The sequence below is a fragment of the Lissotriton helveticus genome, chromosome 2_1 (genome assembly GCF_964261635.1).
Source record: "Lissotriton helveticus chromosome 2_1, aLisHel1.1, whole genome shotgun sequence".
In the NCBI taxonomy this organism is placed as follows: Eukaryota; Metazoa; Chordata; class Amphibia; order Caudata; family Salamandridae; genus Lissotriton; species Lissotriton helveticus.
Genome location: NC_136059.1, coordinates 737394643 through 737414717, shown reverse-complemented (window position 1 = coordinate 737414717; position 20075 = coordinate 737394643). Strand labels below are relative to the sequence as shown.

Genomic DNA, 20075 nt, shown 5'->3' with positions numbered 1-20075 from the left:
TGCGCACTCCGGCATTGACCCCGGGGTGCAGCAGCCCAAAAAGCAGGACCCCATCAACCCAAGACGTGCCATCACCACAGGCCCAGCACACCCCCTTACTGTCCACCGCTCAGCTTCCTGGGAATCACTCATCCAGCAGTCCATCGGCAGTCTGCGGGATGATCTGAGGCAACTCCCCAGTTTCCTTGTCTGAACCCCCATCTGAGCCACCTGGTTCCGCCTCATCAGAGCCCAACCGGGAACCCGAGTCCACCGCCTGGGCTTCGGGCACTGCTCCGGAGATTTCCGACACCGCCTGTAGGGCCGCCCTCCTCTCCTGGTCCGTCTGTGAAGCCGAGGGGGACCTCCTGCTCTGCTCTCTCCTCCGATTACGCCTGCTTCTGCGTGGTTTCGGCCGATCCTCAGCAGTCCCCGTCCAGGTACCCGTGCCATCCTTGCCTGCTCGATACCGCTCCAACCACTGCCAAGCGTCGTCCGGTGAGTCACAGAACGTCGCCACTCCATCCACCAGCACCCTCAGTCGAGCCGGGAACAGCAAAGAGTACTGCACCCCCTCATCGCGGAGAGCTCGCTTGACCGCGACGAAGGAGAAGCGGCAGCACTGGACCTCCTGGGAGTAGTCAGGTAATATCGACACAGATGCATTGTTCACCTTGTATGGGCCAGCCAGCCTGGCCTGCCGCAGGATAATGTCCCGATCCCTGAAATGGAGCAGCCGAGCTATCACTGGTCGAGGGGGTCGGCCCGGGGCCAGGGGACGAGCCGGGACCCTATGAGCTCTTTCCAAGGTGTAGAAGTGCGTCAAACCTTCAGGGACCACCACGTCTTGCAGCCAGTTCTCTAAGTACGCAACCATGTCGTCCCCTTCAACATTTTCGGGCAGACCCACCACTCGGACATTATTGTGTCTGTTGCGCCCTTCCGCGTCGGCCGCTCTCCTTTCCAGCTGCTGCACCCTGCGAGTTAAGTCCTCCAATGTGGCATCCGACGCCTTCTGGGCCGGCTCCAATGTCCCTATTACCAGTTCTTCGGCCTTGACGCGGTCAGCAAGCTTGTTATGGTCCGCCTTCAAAAGGCCAAGGCTCGTGGAGACCTGAGCGATGTCTTGGCGCAACGCCTCTCTCGTGTCCCCTATGGCCTTAAGGATTTGGTCCATCTGTTGCTGTTGCAACCCCGTCGCCTGGCCGTCCGTCGACCGCAGCTCATGGGCGTCAAGGGAGTCTTCAGCCTGGTCCGGCGGCGCCGCGCCCGCCCCCTTCCGCGGCTTCCCCATGGATAACCACCGGTATTTGCGCCGGCACCAAGTGCTGCAGGTCCATCCCGATGTGCACTCCAGAAGAGGGTGGGAGCCGTCTTCCCGCAGGCCGGCCAGGCGAGATGTTGGGGTCGCACACGAAGAAGAATAGACGGCCAGCAGGTGCAGTCGGACCCCAGGCACTCGGCACCCCTATGGGACTTCCTCCGCTCCAGGCCCCCACAGCCGTCAGCCAGAACCACTAGCGATACCGCGCCGCTCCGGGCCTCTCGCGATCGCCGGTATGACCCAATGTCAGATCCCGGGACTGCAGCAGAGCGGTCCCAAGTCCCCACTCAAGGCTAGATAGCTGCCCCGGGGAGTCCGCGGCGCTCCCAGCGCCCCGTGTCCTGCGGCCTATGGCGCCGGCACCAAGATCGCCGCCGCTGAAGTCCACTTTGGGCCAATTAGGGGTCCCCCTTAAACGTTCTCGGGTCCTCTGCAAACACTGCGTTCACCAGCTAAACAGCAGCACCACCACTGCTCGGCAGGCCCCCAGTAGGTCAGGCACCCCCTAGCACCTGGGGGGTGCCACTCCTCAAACGAGGTCGCAGGACCAGGGCGCCAATCGTCCGTTGCGCCGCCTGTCGCCGAGGGGCGCCTCCGTGCTCAGGGTCCCCTCCGGGCCGCGCCACTCCGCGAGTCCGCAATGACGACGTCACAGCACCCCTCTCTCCGGTGCTTCGGCCCGTCGTTTCCTACCTGTCGGGCTCCCAGCTTGCGGTCCCCAGCACCCGGGACCAGTGATTACCCCAACACCGTCCTCCGGTCGTCCGCAGGGGTCCAGTCGCTGAACAGCCCCTCAGAAATCGAGGCCGGGGATCGGCCGTGGGTTGTAGGCCCTAACAAGTTGGCCGGGCGTCGCCTACGCAGCTCCCTCAGACGAGCCGAGTTTCGAGCAGCCGCAGGGCCCAGCTCACATCAGATTGGCGCTAGAGTGCACCGCGATGGTCAGGGATCAATCCAGGGCGGTGGCGCCGCCAGAGGGGTCCTCGGTCAGGATAATCACCGAGACCGACCCGGAGCTCAGGACTCAGGCGACCATGCTCGGCAGTGTCGTAGCCACGCCCCCTGTGGTTGCCACTTTTAGGCGTGTTTTTCTCTTTTTTTTGGTGGCATATGCTTACAATAAAAATGTTTTAAAAAAAAGAAAAAAGTTTAACCTGTGAACATGCATGCCACAGACAGACCCATTGGCTTTTGAAAAGCATGCTATACATTATTATAATTTTTTTATAGCCTTTATTTGTCAATTTACAGTAACAACACAGTGGGTGCACATGTACCAGCAGGCGGTCAGAATAGATCTGAGAGCAGTTTACACCATAAAAGTCAATAGAGATAGACAATTTCAATTCACATTAAATGTGTAGCTAGGGACCCAGGAGTAATCTCTTCAGTGGCAGCGACGCACATCCTATTCCATTCCCACTACTGCTCGCCTCCGAATCGTGTTATTCACTCTCAGCCACCCCAGCGGCCAGGAAGTCCCTACAGAGCTCTCTCCATACTTCATCAAGCTTCTCGTCCCTCCTGCTAGCCTTCATTTAAACTTCCTCCGCAATCGACCATTCACGCACGTCTCTCCACCAGTTGACCATCATAGGTGAGCGCCATCTCATCCATACTATTGCAATCCTTCGTCTTGCTAAAACCAGGAGTAATTGCAGCAATTTGTAAGCCATCTTGCGTTTTTTTAAGGTTTAGGAGCCTGCCCCAGGAGGCAGTGCAATGGGGTGGCCTCAATCAGATGGTCGGTTCCTCCCCTCACACACTCCACTACTAGGGTCCAGAATTGGTGCATCTCAGGGCACCCTCAGGCTAAATGCAGGAAGTCAGCCCCCTCTACTCCACATGTAGGGCAAGCATCATTGCGGTCTGGGTTGATGCGACACAGTCTCTTCAGGGTCATATACACGCAAATGTAGGTAATTACAATGAATTAATTTGAAGTGTGCATTGCAGGATGCTGTATTACCGTATGAGGTATAGCGCACACTGCTTTTCACGTCCCAACACCTATGGAAATCGGAAAAAAACCCTCCCAGGTGGGGTGTCCCATGGGCCCACAGCGTAGGTCCTCATGGCCCTATATAAGAGAGAAATCAGACTGCGTCCACTCCCACATGTGAGGATAACATCCAGTGTTTGAGTCATCTAAGGAGAGTTAGGGAAAGTGAGCTCTCTCGCCTTAGCTAGGTCCATGAGGCCAGCGTAGTCTAATCATTGGCCTGACCCGGTCAAAACGCCTCACAAGTTCATATGCTATAAAGGTTTCATGCGGGTAAAAGTCCACCAACACCCGACAGCCTTCCTCCTTCCAGGCCTGAAATGACCTGTTTTCTATACTTTTTCATACTGGGGTCAGAGACCATACATTTAATGCCCGGTTAAACTGCGAATGCCTATGCACGCACTCTACAAATACCTGCCACACATTCACAGTCTGTCTGACAACGTATGGCAGGTTGTCTGGGGCACCTGCCCCCTCCATCAGGGCAGATGGTAGCCTATCCAACTTGGCTCGTCCTTCAATCAAGTGCTTTTCCCAGTTGTCCCCCATGTCTAACCACTGGGCCCCATGTTGTAGGTATGCTGCATGGTAATATAAATCTAATCTGGAGGTTTCCAGTCCCCCATTTTCATAGCACCTCGTTAAAACATGCATGGCCACCCTGCTACGTTGTCCCGCCCAGAGGAGGGCCACCAAAATTGAGCTCAACTCCATGAACACCCTTATGGGGATGCTGCACAGTGAGTTTTGGAGCACTTATAAACAACGTGTAAGAACAACCATTCTGGCTACCACTACTCTTTCCATAAGAGAGAGCGGTAAGGAGTTCCAGAGAGCCACCAAGAGCCTCAAGGTGTCAACCACCCCAATCACGTTCAGGTGTAACAGCTGCAATACTGTGTGAGCAAACTGTGTGCCTAGATATCGGTAGTGTCCAGTCTCCCAATGCAGACCCAGCCTTGGAAGTCTCTCCGGCGGCAACACCGCCACACCCGCCAACGGTTAAAGCAGGGACTTGCACCTATTCAGGCGCAGGCCAGAGTAGTCGGAAAACGTGTCCAGCAGCTGTAGTAATTTGGGGACCGCCAAATGAGGAGATGCACCATAAAACATGGCATCCCGTCTGCAAACAGCGATATTAAATGAGAGCTCTCCCCAACGCAGATTCCCCACAGCCCAAGCTCCCTTCAGGCCCACACCACCATGGGTTCAATGGCCAAAGCAATGAGTAATGGTGACAATGAACAGCCCTGCCGCATTCCACCCTCTAACACCCATTTCTTCGACCGGCTCAGCCCCAATCAGAGCCGCACGCACGGCTCTGTGTGGAGAATTTTGACCCACCGACAAAAGAGCGGGCCGAAGCCTGTCACCTTCAGCACAACCTGAAGATAGCCCGATCTACAGTGTCAAAAGCCTTCTAGAGGTCGATGCACACCAGTGCCATCTCCTCATCTCTAGTCTGTACCTCATGCATGACATGCGACAGGCGCTGTATGCTCATTCCCGTGTTACGGCCAGGGATAAACCCGCACTGATCCTCATGCATGAGGAGAGACGTGGGGAGCCAGTCGCTTTGCAAGTGCCTTACATAGTATTTTAACGTCAGTGTTTATCATGGTGAATGGGTGATACGCCGCAGGGTCACAATAATCTCCCCCTTGTTTCAAGAGCATGTATATATCTCCTTCCCGCAGGGAAAGGGATAAGAAACACCACTCGAACGCCTCATTGTATAACTGCAGTAACATTTGCACCAACTGTCCCGAGTAAGCCTGACTGTATTCAGTCGTGAACCCATCCCCCCACACAAGATGTCTTGCCCTAGGCAACTCTCATCTTAATGAGCCTCAAAAAATTCCTAGGTCGTTAATCGCTATTAGTTATTTTTAACATCAATTTAATTTTTTTTATATTTGCAACTATTTAAGATAATTTCATTTCACATTAATTCACATGAGAGGGTAGTTGTAGTGCTGGACTTACTAATGTTTTTCCTAATAGTAAAGTACACCAATTTGTGAATACTGAAAAGCAGTAAAAGTACTCAGAAGTGTTAATTTACTAAAAAACTTGAGTTGCCTTTGTGAATCCGGCCCTATAAATGAACTTGCCTTAAATTTCAAAATGGCCCTGAGAAACAACTGTACGCCCTAATTGTGGGCTCAAGTATGTGCACCATTTTCATATATTTGCCAAATATGAGGGATTAGATGGATTTTGGTCAAAAGCCTTTGGTCTTCTCACTGCAATAATATCTACCTCAGTGGAGCTGGAATGGGATATTATAAGTTTTAGTGCAAGCCCAACCACTATGGAATTGTATGGAAACAATACGAAAACTATTTTCTTCCTATTAGAATTGAATGAAAGGTCATTTTAAAATTATTTTTCAGGACAAACCTTCCATCTACCATACATATCTTTGCAGCGATCAAAACCTCGGATCACCCTCTCTGATGATCATCTTATAGAGATGTAAATTAGATATCTACTTTAGTCAACTATAACACCTCCCTTTTAAAGCATACCGTAGAAGTTAACTAATCATTTTACTTTTCTTTGTACTCTCTAATCTTTACTTAGTATGATGTCACAGGTTTTGGCAGTGCCACGTTTTTCTATAACTTACTTTTTTCTTTCTTTGTCATCAGTTCACATTTTGCTCTGAACTTCATTAAACCTTAACAATCATGTTTTAATTAAGTTAGGAGATAAATGTGATCAGTAGTGCTGTTGGTAGTTTATTAACATCATTGTGTTAGTCACATCATCATACATCAGCTACTTACTCTTGATTAAGCTGCATCATTGGCTAAAAGGTGCTGCAGCAGAAAAAAACCCAGTTCCATACACTAATAAGGTTCTAAATAAATATCTGTGACGAAAAAGCACGTGTCAGCTGTCTGCTTATGTACGAATATTACAGTTACTGCTGGACTTCTGAATTTATCAACAGTAAGATTGGACCCGCATCAGTAGCAGGCCAACAAAAAAGACTTGTAGTGCTGAGCATGTCATCAAATGAGAGTGTCCTGCAAATGAATTTATAATACCTATACAGGCATGGATCCTCTAGCACCTTCAAACAACACATTTATTGGCCTGCATCCATTAAACCCATTTGATACCACTGAAGACCGTTCTTCAAACAGCAGCTCGTATCATCAAAGGCCTTCTTTGATAGGATCACTCCAACTGCCAAGGAGCAACACTCGCTCCCTCTGCCTACACAAATCAACCTTAAGTACTGCTGCATCACCTATTAAGCAGTCGACAAATAGTGAGCCCCATCACACCTGGCGACGACGGGTTAAATGTTTGTTTGAATGGTTTCACAATATTCACTGCAGCATCATCCCATAAGCCAGACGGGGTATGAAGGGAAGGAGCAGCTTCTCCTACTATACTTTGAGTATGTGGAAAACCGTCCAATTCAAAATCCACCAAACATTATCCTTCTCTGTTACAGAAAAAAACTGAAGATCCAACTCTTCAAACAATGCCTCATAACTATGTTAACTGCTGCTAACCAGATGCTTCGAGTAACTACAGCCTGAAATCCTCAGTGCAATCTGCCCACATTACAGTTGTAGGAGGCAAGCTTAGTATATGATGCACACTTATTTAAGTGATGCACCTTGCACTAATCCAGGCAACCCTTCTGGTGATTTTAGTGGTCTTTGATAACTATAGAAGCTCTCAAAGTGGTAGCTGTGGAGAGCAGCCTTCAGGCATATCTTGCAGCTTGTTTTACCAGTTTAATCAATAGTGTAAGTTAAATGAAAAAGAACCACACAGTGTTTATATAAAAAATAGTTCTATTTATTACACAACACTCACTAACACATTGGTATATCTCCTACCCGGAGATATCAACACAATACACAAGAGTACTTCAAATACCATCAGGTAAGTAGAACAAAATACAGTGGTCTCGAGGGGGGACCAAACCATATACTAAGAAAGTGGAATGAGAACTGCAAAGGAGGACAAGACTTGGACCAAAAGACCCAGAGAGGCCGGGGACACAAAGAACCACCCACGGTAAGTACCCAGGAACCCCACAGAGTCTATGTGCAAAGTTGAAACACAACTGTGTGACCAATAAAAGTCAATGGAGAAGTCGCTGTTACAGAAGGACCTTAACCAGAAGACCCTGAAGAATTCTCTTGGAGGACGGAATGTTAGGGAGGCACCCCACCCATGGATGCCCCGAAAACCAGGTTACCTACACCAGGGAAGTCAGGTGCATGGGGTAAAGAGATGTCGGAAATCTCTGTAGACGACAATGGAAGACTTAGAGGAAAATGCCTCTGAAGAAGTTTAGGAAGGAGTCCGGTGGAATCCAAGTGTGGATTCTAGTAGTGAAGAACTTGCAAGCAGAGGGGACAGGGTATATGCTACTCAGAGGTGGCCAGATGGTACGAAGACACAATGCCCACCAATGTCGGGAGGTTCAGAAGAGTCGACAGTGACCTTGTTGCTGCAGCTGTGAGGACCAGGCAATACAGCGGAAGACCAAGAGCCATGCAAAAACTGTCCCATGTCGGTGACCAGGTGGTCGGTGTCTGGGGGGAGCATCAACAAGCCTTAGTAGCAGCAGCAGGGGGGTGGAAAATTAAAAAGAAGCAACGTTGGGACCAGCAAGGTCCAAGGGACTCACCAACAGCAGGAGAGTAAGAGCAGGCCGCGAGCAAGCAGGGGGGCCCACTGAAGCAGTAGAAAACCCTCAGGAGGATCCACAGGCCAACGGCACAGGAGTTGCAAGAAGGCCTCAAGCAGCTCACCAAGAATCCAAGAATGAAGGTCCACGGTGCAAAGGATGCGGTTAGGACATTGATCTTGGAGGGAAGAGGTGCTGGTGGCTGGAGCTTCCTGGAGCCCAAAGATCTCTGGAGTGCAGAGGGAACAAGCTTTGGCAACGGTAAGCCTACATGGTGCACCGGGGTTCAGTCCCAGCGGATCAAACGCGGGATACTGGCCTCAAAATACAGAGAGGACAGGTCAGGCCTCGAGGGAGTTGCAGAATAACCACCTGTATTGCTGAACCTCTGGAAGTCCTTAGGACGAAAGGAGCAGCAGATCGGTCAGTTTTGTTGCGGTGCCTGCAGATGCAGAGGAGTGACTCCTTCACTACAAAGGAGATTAGTTTGCTTGTCCTTGATGCTTACAAGTCTGTTGAAGAACCTGGAAGAAGCACAGACACTGCTGACGACAAAGACTTGAAGAGCAGCGAGACTAAGAGCAGCAGGAGTCTTCATTGGTGCAGTCTCGGTTCCAGTAGAAGTCCAACGAAGTCCAAGTGCTCAGAGAGTCGAAGAGCAACGTAGTTTCTGGTTCGAAGCTTGTCCCACAACGAATCTGAGGACCCACCCACAGGTAAGCTCTTAAGTACCTTAAGGAAAGGGTTGGAAAAAATCAAGGGTTCCTCCCATAGGAGGGTCTGGTTAGAGATACTTCCATGTCCTTTCTCCAGTTTCGAGCTAGAGCAGGAGCCAAGGGCTCCCTAAGCAGGAGTATGCAAAAAGAGTACCAAATGTACCTTTCAAAGCAATCTTTCGTGCCTGGCAAGTGCTCACACCCTAGCCCAATACACCAAGTCCTGTCTGGGAGGTGGTCACACCGCCCGGTGACAGGAAACCTATTGTTCTACTTTCCACTGCTCAACCTTGGCTCAGCAGCAGGAGTGCAGAATCATGTCTGTAGTCAGCAGCAGCACTAGCTTGCTGGCAGACACTGAAAGGCTGTTACCGGGAGTACAGGGGAGGTACCCCAAGGGAGACACCTAGTACATGGGATCATACTTCCAACACTAGAATCGGTGTTGGGGTATGATTCCAACATGCTTGATGCCAAACATGACAGGGTTCAGTGCAGCCATTATATATTTAGACATCACGTAATGACTGATGTCCACTATATGCATTAAAATGGCTGACCGCACTTACAAAGCCTGGATAATCGACTCCGGGGCTTGTAGGGGTGTCCTGCTCATGCAGGGGCACCCTCCCACTTGTAACTAAGCACCCTGCCCTCAAGACTGAAGAGCCTGCCATAGGAGTGACATAGGTTTAAAGTGCACTGACCTCAGATATAAGGAAACATACATCGGTCATGAGTGGTGCAAGCACCAACTCACACAGGAGGCAATGGCAGGCCTGTAGTCACAGTTAAGTGGACTCCCGTGGGTAGCACAATACATGCTGCAACCCATGGGAGACACCTGGTGTACCCATAAGCTGGGTACCTTGGTACAATATACTAGGGACTTACATGGGTACACTAGTAGCCAATTGTGGCTGTACAACAGTACTTACCACGGTATATTTAGGGAGAAAGCACAGTGACTGGGGTCCTGATTGGCAGGTTCCCAGTCAGACTAGGTAAAAAACACACTGGCACCAAGCAAAACGTGGGGGTAACCATGAAAGCAGATTCTACTTTCCTACAATAGTTATTTTCTATGTGCTCAGGAATTTGAATAAAACTAAGATTTGACTGCCTTGACCAATTCTTAAGATCTTGTTGCTTTACTTTGAACTTTCAATTTCTTTCTCATACTTCTGAATAGAGATTTGATGTTCGTGTAGGAAAAAGTAAAGTTTTTGATCCAGTATTTCTCTCTGCTTATTAATATACTCTGCAGATTGATAATTAGCCTCCAGCATTTCTCGCTGCTCAATCATATACTCTGCAGATTGCAAATGAGCCTATTTTATCCCCTTGGGTTCTCGCAGGATTTTATTAAGGATCTGTGCTGTTACATTTCACTCAAGAACTTCTGATGTCGCTAGAATCAACAGTCTTAGCAGCAGAAATAGCCCATGCAACCAACCCCACAGATGAAACGGCACACACGCTCACTATGGAGTCGAGCGAATACAAAACTTATGCAGAGGAAATGGCCAAAAACAGACACACAGATACACTACACAGGATCTATGAACTGGGCGACAAAACAGGGAAAATGTTAGCGTGGCTTGAAAGGAAAGAAAGAACGGACAGACGGATACCACAGCTAACCTTACCAGACGGCACGCACACCTCGTCCCCCCAACAAATAGTGGAAGAACTAGCCTCCTACTTTGAAAACATATACACTTCACGGGGTAACATGACAGAAGAAGACTGCATAGCCTTCCTACACGGCATACCACTCACCACCGTCTCACAAGATGACGCACAAGAGCTTGAGCGGGACCTTAACGCAGAAGAATTGGTAAAGGCACTGGCAGCGGTACACACAGGCAAAGCAATGGGACCGAACGGTCTGCCGGTGGAATTATATAAAGCATTTGCCCGACAGCTCATCCCTAACATGCTTACCATGTACACTGATTGCCTAGCGCAGGGTACATTAACGGCGGATCAACGGTTGGCCACCATCGTAGCAATACGTAAACCTAATAAACCTCCCGACCAAACGTCCTCTTATCGTCCGATCTCGCTAATAAATGCGGACGCAAAAATATTGGCGAAACTGCTGGCGCTACGTCTTCAACCTTACCTCGCAACACTAATCCACCCGGACCAATCGGACTTTATGCCCGGCCGAAACACATCGCTTAACCTGAGACGGTTGAATGGGGTACTCCACCGCATCCCTGACCTTCGAGAAGAGGCAGCCGTCCTCTCTCTGGACGCAACTATGGCATTCGACCTTGTTGAGTGGCCATTCCTTTTTGCAGTACTCAAGAAGATGGGCTTTGGCCCCAAATTTTGTAGTTGGATCAAACTACTATATACGGCTCCTCTAGCACAAGTGGTGGCCAATGGCCATACATCCCGCGTGATTGCCTTGGGGCGTGGCACGCGACAGGGGTGCCCCCTATCCCCTCTCTTGTTTGCCCTTATTTTGGAACCGCTGGCGGTATTAATTAGAACAGATCCGATGGTCTGCGGGATCACATGGGAAACAGGCTGGGAAGATCGCATATCCTTATATGCCGACGATGTATTAATCTACCTCATGTCCCCGGCATCATCCATAGCTACCCTATTAAACATACTCAAGACCTATGGTGAAGCGTCAGGATATACCATAAATTGGACTAAGTCGCTCTTATATGTATTGCATGGCCCAACGCCCACGCTTCCTCCCGACTGCCCACTACAAACAGTGACCAGGGGCTTCAAATACCTAGGCATTTATGTCACTCCACAGGCCACCGTCTTTACGGAAGAGAACCTGCAGAAACCCTTGCAGAGGCTCAGGTCGGATGTGGCACATTGGCGCTCCCTCCCACTAACGCTGTTGGGAAGAGCGGCGCTCTTTAAGATGCTTTCACTCCCACGGTTCCTCTACGCACTACAAAACACCCCATTCCCGGTCCCACTTACCTACTTCAAGGCAATAGACGCAGAAATATCTTCCCTGCTCTGGGACGGGAAACCGGCCCGTATAGCAAACTCCAAATTAATCCGTAGCTGGTATGACGGGGGGATAGCACTACCGAGTGTCAAACTCTACTATTGGGCAACACAGTTGACAGTAGTCAATCAATGGTTACACGCCCCTCACAATGATCCCGCTTACAGTTTAGACAGAACACTACTCCCCGCAGACCAACTGATGAAGTCCCTTTACACCAATAAAGGGCGTCACACACTTACTGGCCCCACGGCCCACACAGTCAAAATCTGGCACACAGCTCAGAGAACCTTGGGATGGGAGGGGGTACTCACGTTGGCCACCCCGCTTTGGGACACACGCCGCCTGGGAACCCTGGCTAACACCAAGGGTTTCCGGCAGTGGGACCTCATAGGTATTTCAAGAATAGGGGACCTGTGGAACAGGGGCGACATTATCACATTTGAAGCCCTGCAAGAAAAATACGGAATGGCAAACACGGAACGGTATCGCTACACACAAATTAGACACGCCCTAAGGGGAGCCATCCCAAAGGGAACAACCCTGGTTGAATCCTCCCCATTGGAGGATAGACTCCTCACTGATCATCTTGAGATAAAAGCAATTTCATTAACTTACCGCAAGCTGATAAACAATCTTCCAGACCCCACAGTGGTCCTCCGCAGCAAGTGGGAAGTGGAATTAGGGGATATAGAAGATGAAGACTGGCTATATGCCCTTGCCTCAGCCAGAGACGCCTCCATACCGTCTCGACTAAAACTCATCCAATTGAAGATTCTACACCGAGTCTATTATTCCCGCACCCTACTACATAAATTAGGTCACGTCCCGGGGCCTGAATGCCTGAGGGGTTGCGGCATCCCGGGAACTTACTTCCATACTCTATGGGACTGCCCCAGGATAAAAACATACTGGACAGGAGTACTGTCGGAACTTTCAACTGCGAGCGGGGTGGAAATACAACTTGACCCACGATGCTGTCTATTAAATATCTGGCCGCCCACAGATCTTAACCGGGGGCAGCAGACCTGGGCAACACTGGGCATGACATTAGCAAAGCGAAACATAGCTAGAAAATGGGGATACGGAACCGTTCCCACAAGGTCACAATGGGGGAATGATATGGACACGGCAATGGTGGCAGAAAAGCCGGTATTTATACACAGGGGATGCCCAAGAAAATGGTCCACTATATGGGGCAAATGGAATACACACCGAGGGGACATATGCGAACCACCACAGGAGATGTCTGAACTGACAGCGAGCCCATAAGAGGGGGCAAAGGGAATAACACAAGGTAACGGACACAGATACCCACTCGAGATTAGTAACTGCGTAGAACTACAAACCAACATGACTTGTTTCTGACATGAAAGCTGGGTATTAAAGGTCCTCCACACACACAACAGGTGGACTCTGCCCAGGGAGAAATATACCCAAGGATCGCCTTGATACTGTTGACACGAAGATGATGTGCCGATTGTAAATGTTCACTGATTACCAAATGTAATATTATTGTTGTATAGTGAAGATGCCAAAGTATATTACTTGCATGTATGAAAACGAACTCTACGTGTACTGTTACACTGCAAAATCCAATAAAATTGTTTAAAAAAAAAATAAATAAATAAAAAAAAAGAACTTCTGATGTATATTAAGAACAAATTAAACACTTTCCAATTTTCAGTATGACCTTGAGATGTGAACTGCTATGATCTGAATATTCTGGGACAATTAAGTTCTAAAAACTTATTTTAACATTTCTGAACCTACTTACTGCTTCTTAGTTGGAGAGCATGTGTGATGGCGCTAAGCTTTTATATTTATTGCACTGTTTTAGTTCATGCTGCAGCAAGCTGCAGCAGGTTACGTGGAAAGGTGAAAAAAAACACAAATGCCATTTCTTCAGCTGCTTGTATTCTCTTGAGGCCCGGGGGTACTGTATTTTTAGGTCTCGCCTTGGCAGCGCATGCGCTGCATGCACTGTCTCAGCGAGACATAAAGTAATCTCTATATGTTGGCAAGCGGCCGGTAGTTTCTCCTGCTGCTTGCCATTTGCTGAATGCTTGTATTGCTTTTGTTAGCTTGGTTTTGACTGGCTGTTAATGGCAAACTGACTTTCGTGTAGTCCGGAAGCAACGGCCACCAACTACAGTTTTCTTCCGCCAGATCACACTTTTTAGGTCTCGCCTTTACCATTCTGAAGGAATGGGAAATGGCGAGAATTCAAGTGCTCGAACTGATTGTGAAACCACCGCTTTTTTTCGTGGCGTTTTCTTCGAGTGCACGTGGCCACAGGCACGCGCTTTTGGCCCATACACTTTCATGGCCATCTGTTCCTCAATGTCCCTCCCACCCTTCGTTTGATCTTGCCGCGAGTTCAGGCTAATGGCCCTCCCCCCTCCCCCAGCACAGAGCGCGCATCCCGGCCGCACAGCACATCAAAGGGCTTCTCCCAGCATGTGCTGTGCGGCTTCTCCTCCCCTAATTATGTGGCTGGCCGTACTTGTGTTTCCCGGCCGCTTCCCGGCCACTCTTGTATTTAATTAGCAGCAGCAGCATTTCTCCTGCGCCAGGCCACATCAAAGGCTCTGTGCCACTTTCACCCACACAGCAACACTTACAGACACGCAACGCCACTCACACCCACGCAAGCCCACTATCATCCACGCAACACAACTCACCCACGCAACGCCACTCACACACGCAACGCCACTCACACACGCAACGCCACTCACACACGCAACGCCACTCACACGCAATGCCACTCACACACGCAACGCCACTCACACACGCAACGCCACTCACACACGCAACGCCACTCACACACGCAACGCCACTCACACACGCAACGCCACTCACACACGCAACGCCACTCAAACGCCACTCACACATGCAACGCCACTCACACACGCAACGCCACTCACACACGCAACGCCACTCACAGATTGTGGGTGCAGATTGTGGGTGCAGATTGTGGGTGCAGATTGTGGGTGCAGATTGTGGGTGCAGATTGTGGGTGCAGATTGTGGGTGCAGATTGTGGGTGCAGATTGTGGGTGCAGATTGTGGGTGCAGATTGTGGGTGCAGATTCAGGGTGCAGATTCAGGGTGCAGATTGTGGGTGCAGATTCAGAGAAAACTCAGCAGCACCACCACCATTGCAATGCAATAGGTCTCGTTTTAACGCAAATTTAAGCTATAGGCCTTGTAAATGACAAAGCCTTTTATTTATGTTCCAAAAACCAGAACGCAAAAATAAAGGGCATTATCATTTACAATGCTAATAGTTCAGACTCGCGTTATTGCGAGACCTATTGCATTTCCAATGCTTGTTTTGTGTGTCGCGCATCTCTGCCTGACGTAAACGTGGCAGGGACGCATGAGCAAGGCTGCTGCAGGAGCCGGTGTGTGCATAGCTTTGTCGCGTTAGTTACATGTTCCCACCCCCCTCCCGCTGGCCCTGTTCCCGCCCCCCTCCCGCTGCCTCATCTCGTTGGCCGTGTTCTACATCTCCCCGCCCCCTTGTTTTTGGAAGTAGTGGAATATAGTCGCAAATAATAAGATGAAAACACCCGAAGTTCTCAGGGAGAAAGTGGTGTATTGAAGCTCCTTGGACGTGCTGGTAATGCTCTTTTCAATACTTATCTGCATTTTATAGGCTGCACTGATTTGACTTTGCCTAACGCCCGCACAAGAACTAATATATGTATCTTAGTCTTTTCTGTTATTTTTAAATATGCGAATGACATACCTGCAGTTAAGTTACTGGGTGTATTTGCCTCCCATTCTTTTCATTATTTCAGTGTCTTGAAGTTTTACATAAAGTAGCCGTGTGCTTCTTTTGAAAGATGTCGCAGGTAGTACTTTGACAGTGATGGGGTGGGAAGCACAGGAGTAAAGTGCTTTGCTTTGTCTGTGTTGAATTGATGTATACGCGTCAATACAAAATTCTAGTAACAATTGCGTGAAATCTGTATATGGCCCCCCCCCCCCTCTGACCAGGTGGCTTGGTCTGTAATTAGGGTGGGGGGGGGGGTGTGCGTGGTGCCAGGCAGAGGAGGGAGTAGACACCTCCCAGGAGCTTCAGATGCACAATTAATGGGATGTGCTGAGCACCTGCGGGGGTTGGTCAGGGTCATGAAGGTAGAGGGAGTACACCGTTCCAGGGTCTTTTCATAGCTGACGATGACTGAAGGAAGGGGCAGTGTTCGGCTCCGGTGGGAGCGGCTCCTCCTCCCCAGAGACAGCAATAATGCCCAGGACTCTCTGGACAGATAATAAAGCTGTGAGTGCTGTCATGTCTGCGGTGATTGAGCTGTTGCTAAATTGCATGTTATAATAAATTTAGGAGCAGCCCGAGATTGGTGGCTCGCATGGCATGTTCTCTAATTGCTAAGACAATGCACACAGCATTGGCCCACCCTGTTCCCCGGCTCAGATTTTCACCTGGGATTGGCAGGTTGATGGGGATGTTTTCCTTTTCTTCTATCTCTGCCTGCTCATTGAGCTGGTCAGGGAAATCGCAGTACGCTGCATGAATCAAAGTGAGAGGCAGCTGATAAATCTTTCCAGCCAGGGCTCAAGTTTGCGGCTGCTGCTACCAGTGGATGTGCCTCCCCAAACACATAGCTGTCTTGTGGCTTCCATGGCATTCACAGCATCTTTAGCCAGGCATAGATCCTTAAACAACACGTTGCATTCTGGGACGTTTATTTTTGCATATATGTGTGTGCACTCACAAATACAAACACACACATACACACACAAACCAGGAACTAGCATTTGCTATGCAATAGGTTTCGTATTTATGCGACTTTGAGCTATTGACATTGCAAATAACAATGCCTTTTATTTTTGTTTTAATTTTTATAACATAAATAAAAGGCATTGTCATTTACAATGCCAATAGCTTAACACCTTGCCTGCTAAGGCTTTTCCCGTCCTGTGCTGCTTGATTGATATTCCCATTGTTCATGACAAGGTCAGCTCGTCATAAGCACAGCTCCAGTGTACTGCATGGCGAGCTGACCTTGTCATTAGCATGAAGTGGTTAAACTTGCGTAAATGCGAGACCTATTGCATTGCAAATACTTGTATAAGTGTTTGCTACTGTGGAATAGCCTATCTTCATCTGGGCCCACTATGGTTTCCTGATGGAGATACTCAAGATTGAACTTTTCTAATGTGCGTTATACTATTTCTCCATGAGTAATGTAATCCCTATTCTAATTCCGGAATTTCATATGCTGGTATTTTAAAGTATTGTTCTCGTTATTACAATTATAATTTGTCATATCTTGTATGATGCTCTCTTGCTGGAGAGTGATGCTCACTTGTCTAACAGCTACAGAGAAAGATAAATCATTGAAATAGTGCAAGGCAAAGATCTAGCGTATGGGAATTATCAAAATGTCTAAAACATTTGCAACGGGTAACTAGTAAACTATGCATTTTTATATGGAACTTTAGCTGGATTGTACTATGATTCAAATGAATACATTAATATTGCTTTCCCACATCTGCGCTAAATGGCAAAAAGTGAACTTTATGAATAAATATAAACTGCACACATTTATAACGATTTTCTGCTTAAGGAAATAACAATTTTACACCTTGGATACTTCTAGTACAAAACTACAAAATTACCCTATAATTCATGAATGCACTTACAAAAAACAAGTTTTTCTTGCATTTGTCTGTCAGAAGACTGCGGAAATGGAGTTGGGAGTATCTTGGTTGTGGTGAATGTATTTAGAGATACTTTTCTTCCACCAAAGCATGGTGAAGGTGCTACAAGAAAATAAAATATGGGAATTATTTTCATTTTCACACAGATTTGTAATGTATGAATCAGCTGTTCCCAAAATAAGCACGCATCTGTAGAGCAATTCATATCTTGGCATCATTACATTCAAGCAAAATACTTAAAACACAAGATTTGGGGTATAGTTATTTTCTAATATCAAGTTACAGCACATTCGAAAGTCTCAAAGTATCAAATTTAAGAGCTCTCGAGTGATTTTCGTGCACACTATTTTAAGAGCCACTGGAAACAGTGTTAGGTATCATAGTAAATCTCACCAAGAAATTGTTTTTATTTTTATTTTTTATGTTTATTAGTAGCCTGAAATAACACAGAACTGATGCTGGTTGGCCTCTCACGTTTGAGAACATGATTAATATACTTAGGATAATATCTTGAAATGAAAATGACATCACTAATTGATTTAATGATAAATGTACTGCAATTATAACTTCAAAGAATAGGTTGCCATTTACACGAAGCACACTTAACTGATTTGGAAACAACAACATCCTAAAGAAACTGGGTTGGTTTAGAATTGGATCTTTTTGTACTAGTAAATTGTGCTGAGTAAGCATAATCTTCCATTAAAAAAACATGGACACTATAAAGGCACATGGTCAACACCAAAAAACAGAAACAGGAAGTTAAAATATCTTTATATAATGTGCATCTGCCATGCCCTAAAACGAATCCCCTGCTATAGTACACTAAACATGTTTTAATAAAAAGATATAGAAAATAATCTGATAATTGGGGGATGCCTTTAATTTAACACCAGATCTGGATTTGGACAAAAGCTTCATTATACAAGTTACTTGTACATGCTACTTTTAATTCTATCCTTGGATAGAATTAAAAGTAACACTTTTTGTAAAACCTCAAGATGTTTGGATGTTTGGAGGACAAAAACTCCCACTATACATGGTCATCTTTGCCTCACTTTTCACAAAACATATTCCAGGGCTAATGTTATTAACAGCATAGTCAGAAATAAAGAACTCTATCAACATTAATTTGAAAGTGTGTCATACGCTACTTATATATGGCAAAGCTTAACGATTTTTGCAAAAGGAATGCTTATAGCTAAAATGACCAGGACCAAAGAATAAGTAATTCAGAAAATACACTCTCTCAACAAAACTAAAAGAACTAGAGATAGGAATCCAAACTGGCATGAAAATGAGCTACATGAATAAGAAGAATTTTTGAAATATGTTGTCAATAAATATTACACTGAAAAGCGGAATTCACCACCTAACAACCTAACGAACATTACTGGGAAGGTAGAGAAGAAAAGCCTTAGCTCATTGTCCGAAACAACAAGAAAACAATAAGGCAAGTCATTTAATGAAAATAGATAATACTGCGGGTTAAATCATTAATAAAGATATCAGTAATGCTGATTAGTCACGCATTTTGAAACAGTGAATAAGAAGAACTTCAGGAAAATTCTTAATAAAGGAGTTAACATGACGTAAATAACCTATGGCTTGCTACAACACCATGATTCTAATATAGTTCTTGGTTTACCAAACAAAGTGATCACATCTATCACCTCTTTTATTTACCTTAGTACTCGGCCCCTTGGCTATTGACATCGGGGCTACTAATGTCATTTCAAGTTCTACAATTGGACAAAGTGTTAACGGTTTGCAAATGCCATGTTACTTATGTTGTTTCCCATTTAAATTTGTACCAGAATTGTTCAAATTAATGAATATGTTTGGAAGCATTACTTGTTCCAAAACATTACCACAGATTGGCTAATACAATGGTGGACTTAGCTATAAGCATGCCAAGGACAGAAGAATCTGCAAAGCGCGCTAAGACTGAAGATGTCGCAAAGCTCTTTCAACTTTGCAACAACTTTACTCTAGGTTTAGGCATAAAATAAACACAATAAAAATTCATGTTCCCCCGATAGTTACACTTATATTCGTACATGCTACTGGATAAAACTCTAAATCTCATTCTTGAAAACAAACATGCCTAATTTCTCTGAAGCCTGAAAAAATATTCATGTATTTTCTTGGGTAAATAATCCGATAGAAAGTTTTTGTTTCACAAATTTAGGAGATTGCCGCTTTGATTTCACAGTTTATTAGAAAAGGCATTGCTTCCACATAAAGACACTCCAAAATGGCTCAGCATCAAAGAGAACTGTAGATTAAGGTAAGGCGCACTGCGTAGAGAGTGTCGAAATGTAGGTTTTTATGCAAATAGTTGGTATGTGGTTGATGGGTTTTTAGGGTGCTCCAACAAGTGGCGTAACCGTCCCAATACGCCGGGAAGTGTTGGCTGGTTGAGTGCGTTACTTTGAGTGTAGACGCATCCTTGTTACTGGGCACACCTTAAGGTTCGTCGTGAACACGACAGACTCGTTGGAAGTTTTCAAAATTGACTTGCTTTTATTGAGATTCAATTATTTCATCGTAAGTTCATAAGTTCATTTAACTCATATTAATGCATATGATTAAATTGACTCCAAACTGTGATGTTCCATATAGAAGTAGGTGCTCCAATGCATTTCGGGCTAAGAGCCCTTTTTCAAGGAGCGCTGGAAACGTAAAACATAAAAATACGCT

At 46.9% G+C, this 20075-nt stretch overlaps 1 protein-coding gene across 2 annotated transcripts in view; it reads right to left on the bottom strand.

The window, feature by feature from the left end:
• PPIP5K2 (diphosphoinositol pentakisphosphate kinase 2) overlaps window positions 1-20075 on the bottom strand; it is a 1596028-nt gene that overhangs the window by 57471 nt on the left and 1518482 nt on the right. For both annotated transcript variants that reach the window (XM_078675453.1, XM_078675448.1), the window contains one exon: window positions 17355-17474. In XM_078675453.1, coding sequence (XP_078531579.1) covers window positions 17355-17474 — 120 coding nt within the window. The remainder of the gene's footprint in view (window positions 1-17354; window positions 17475-20075) is intronic.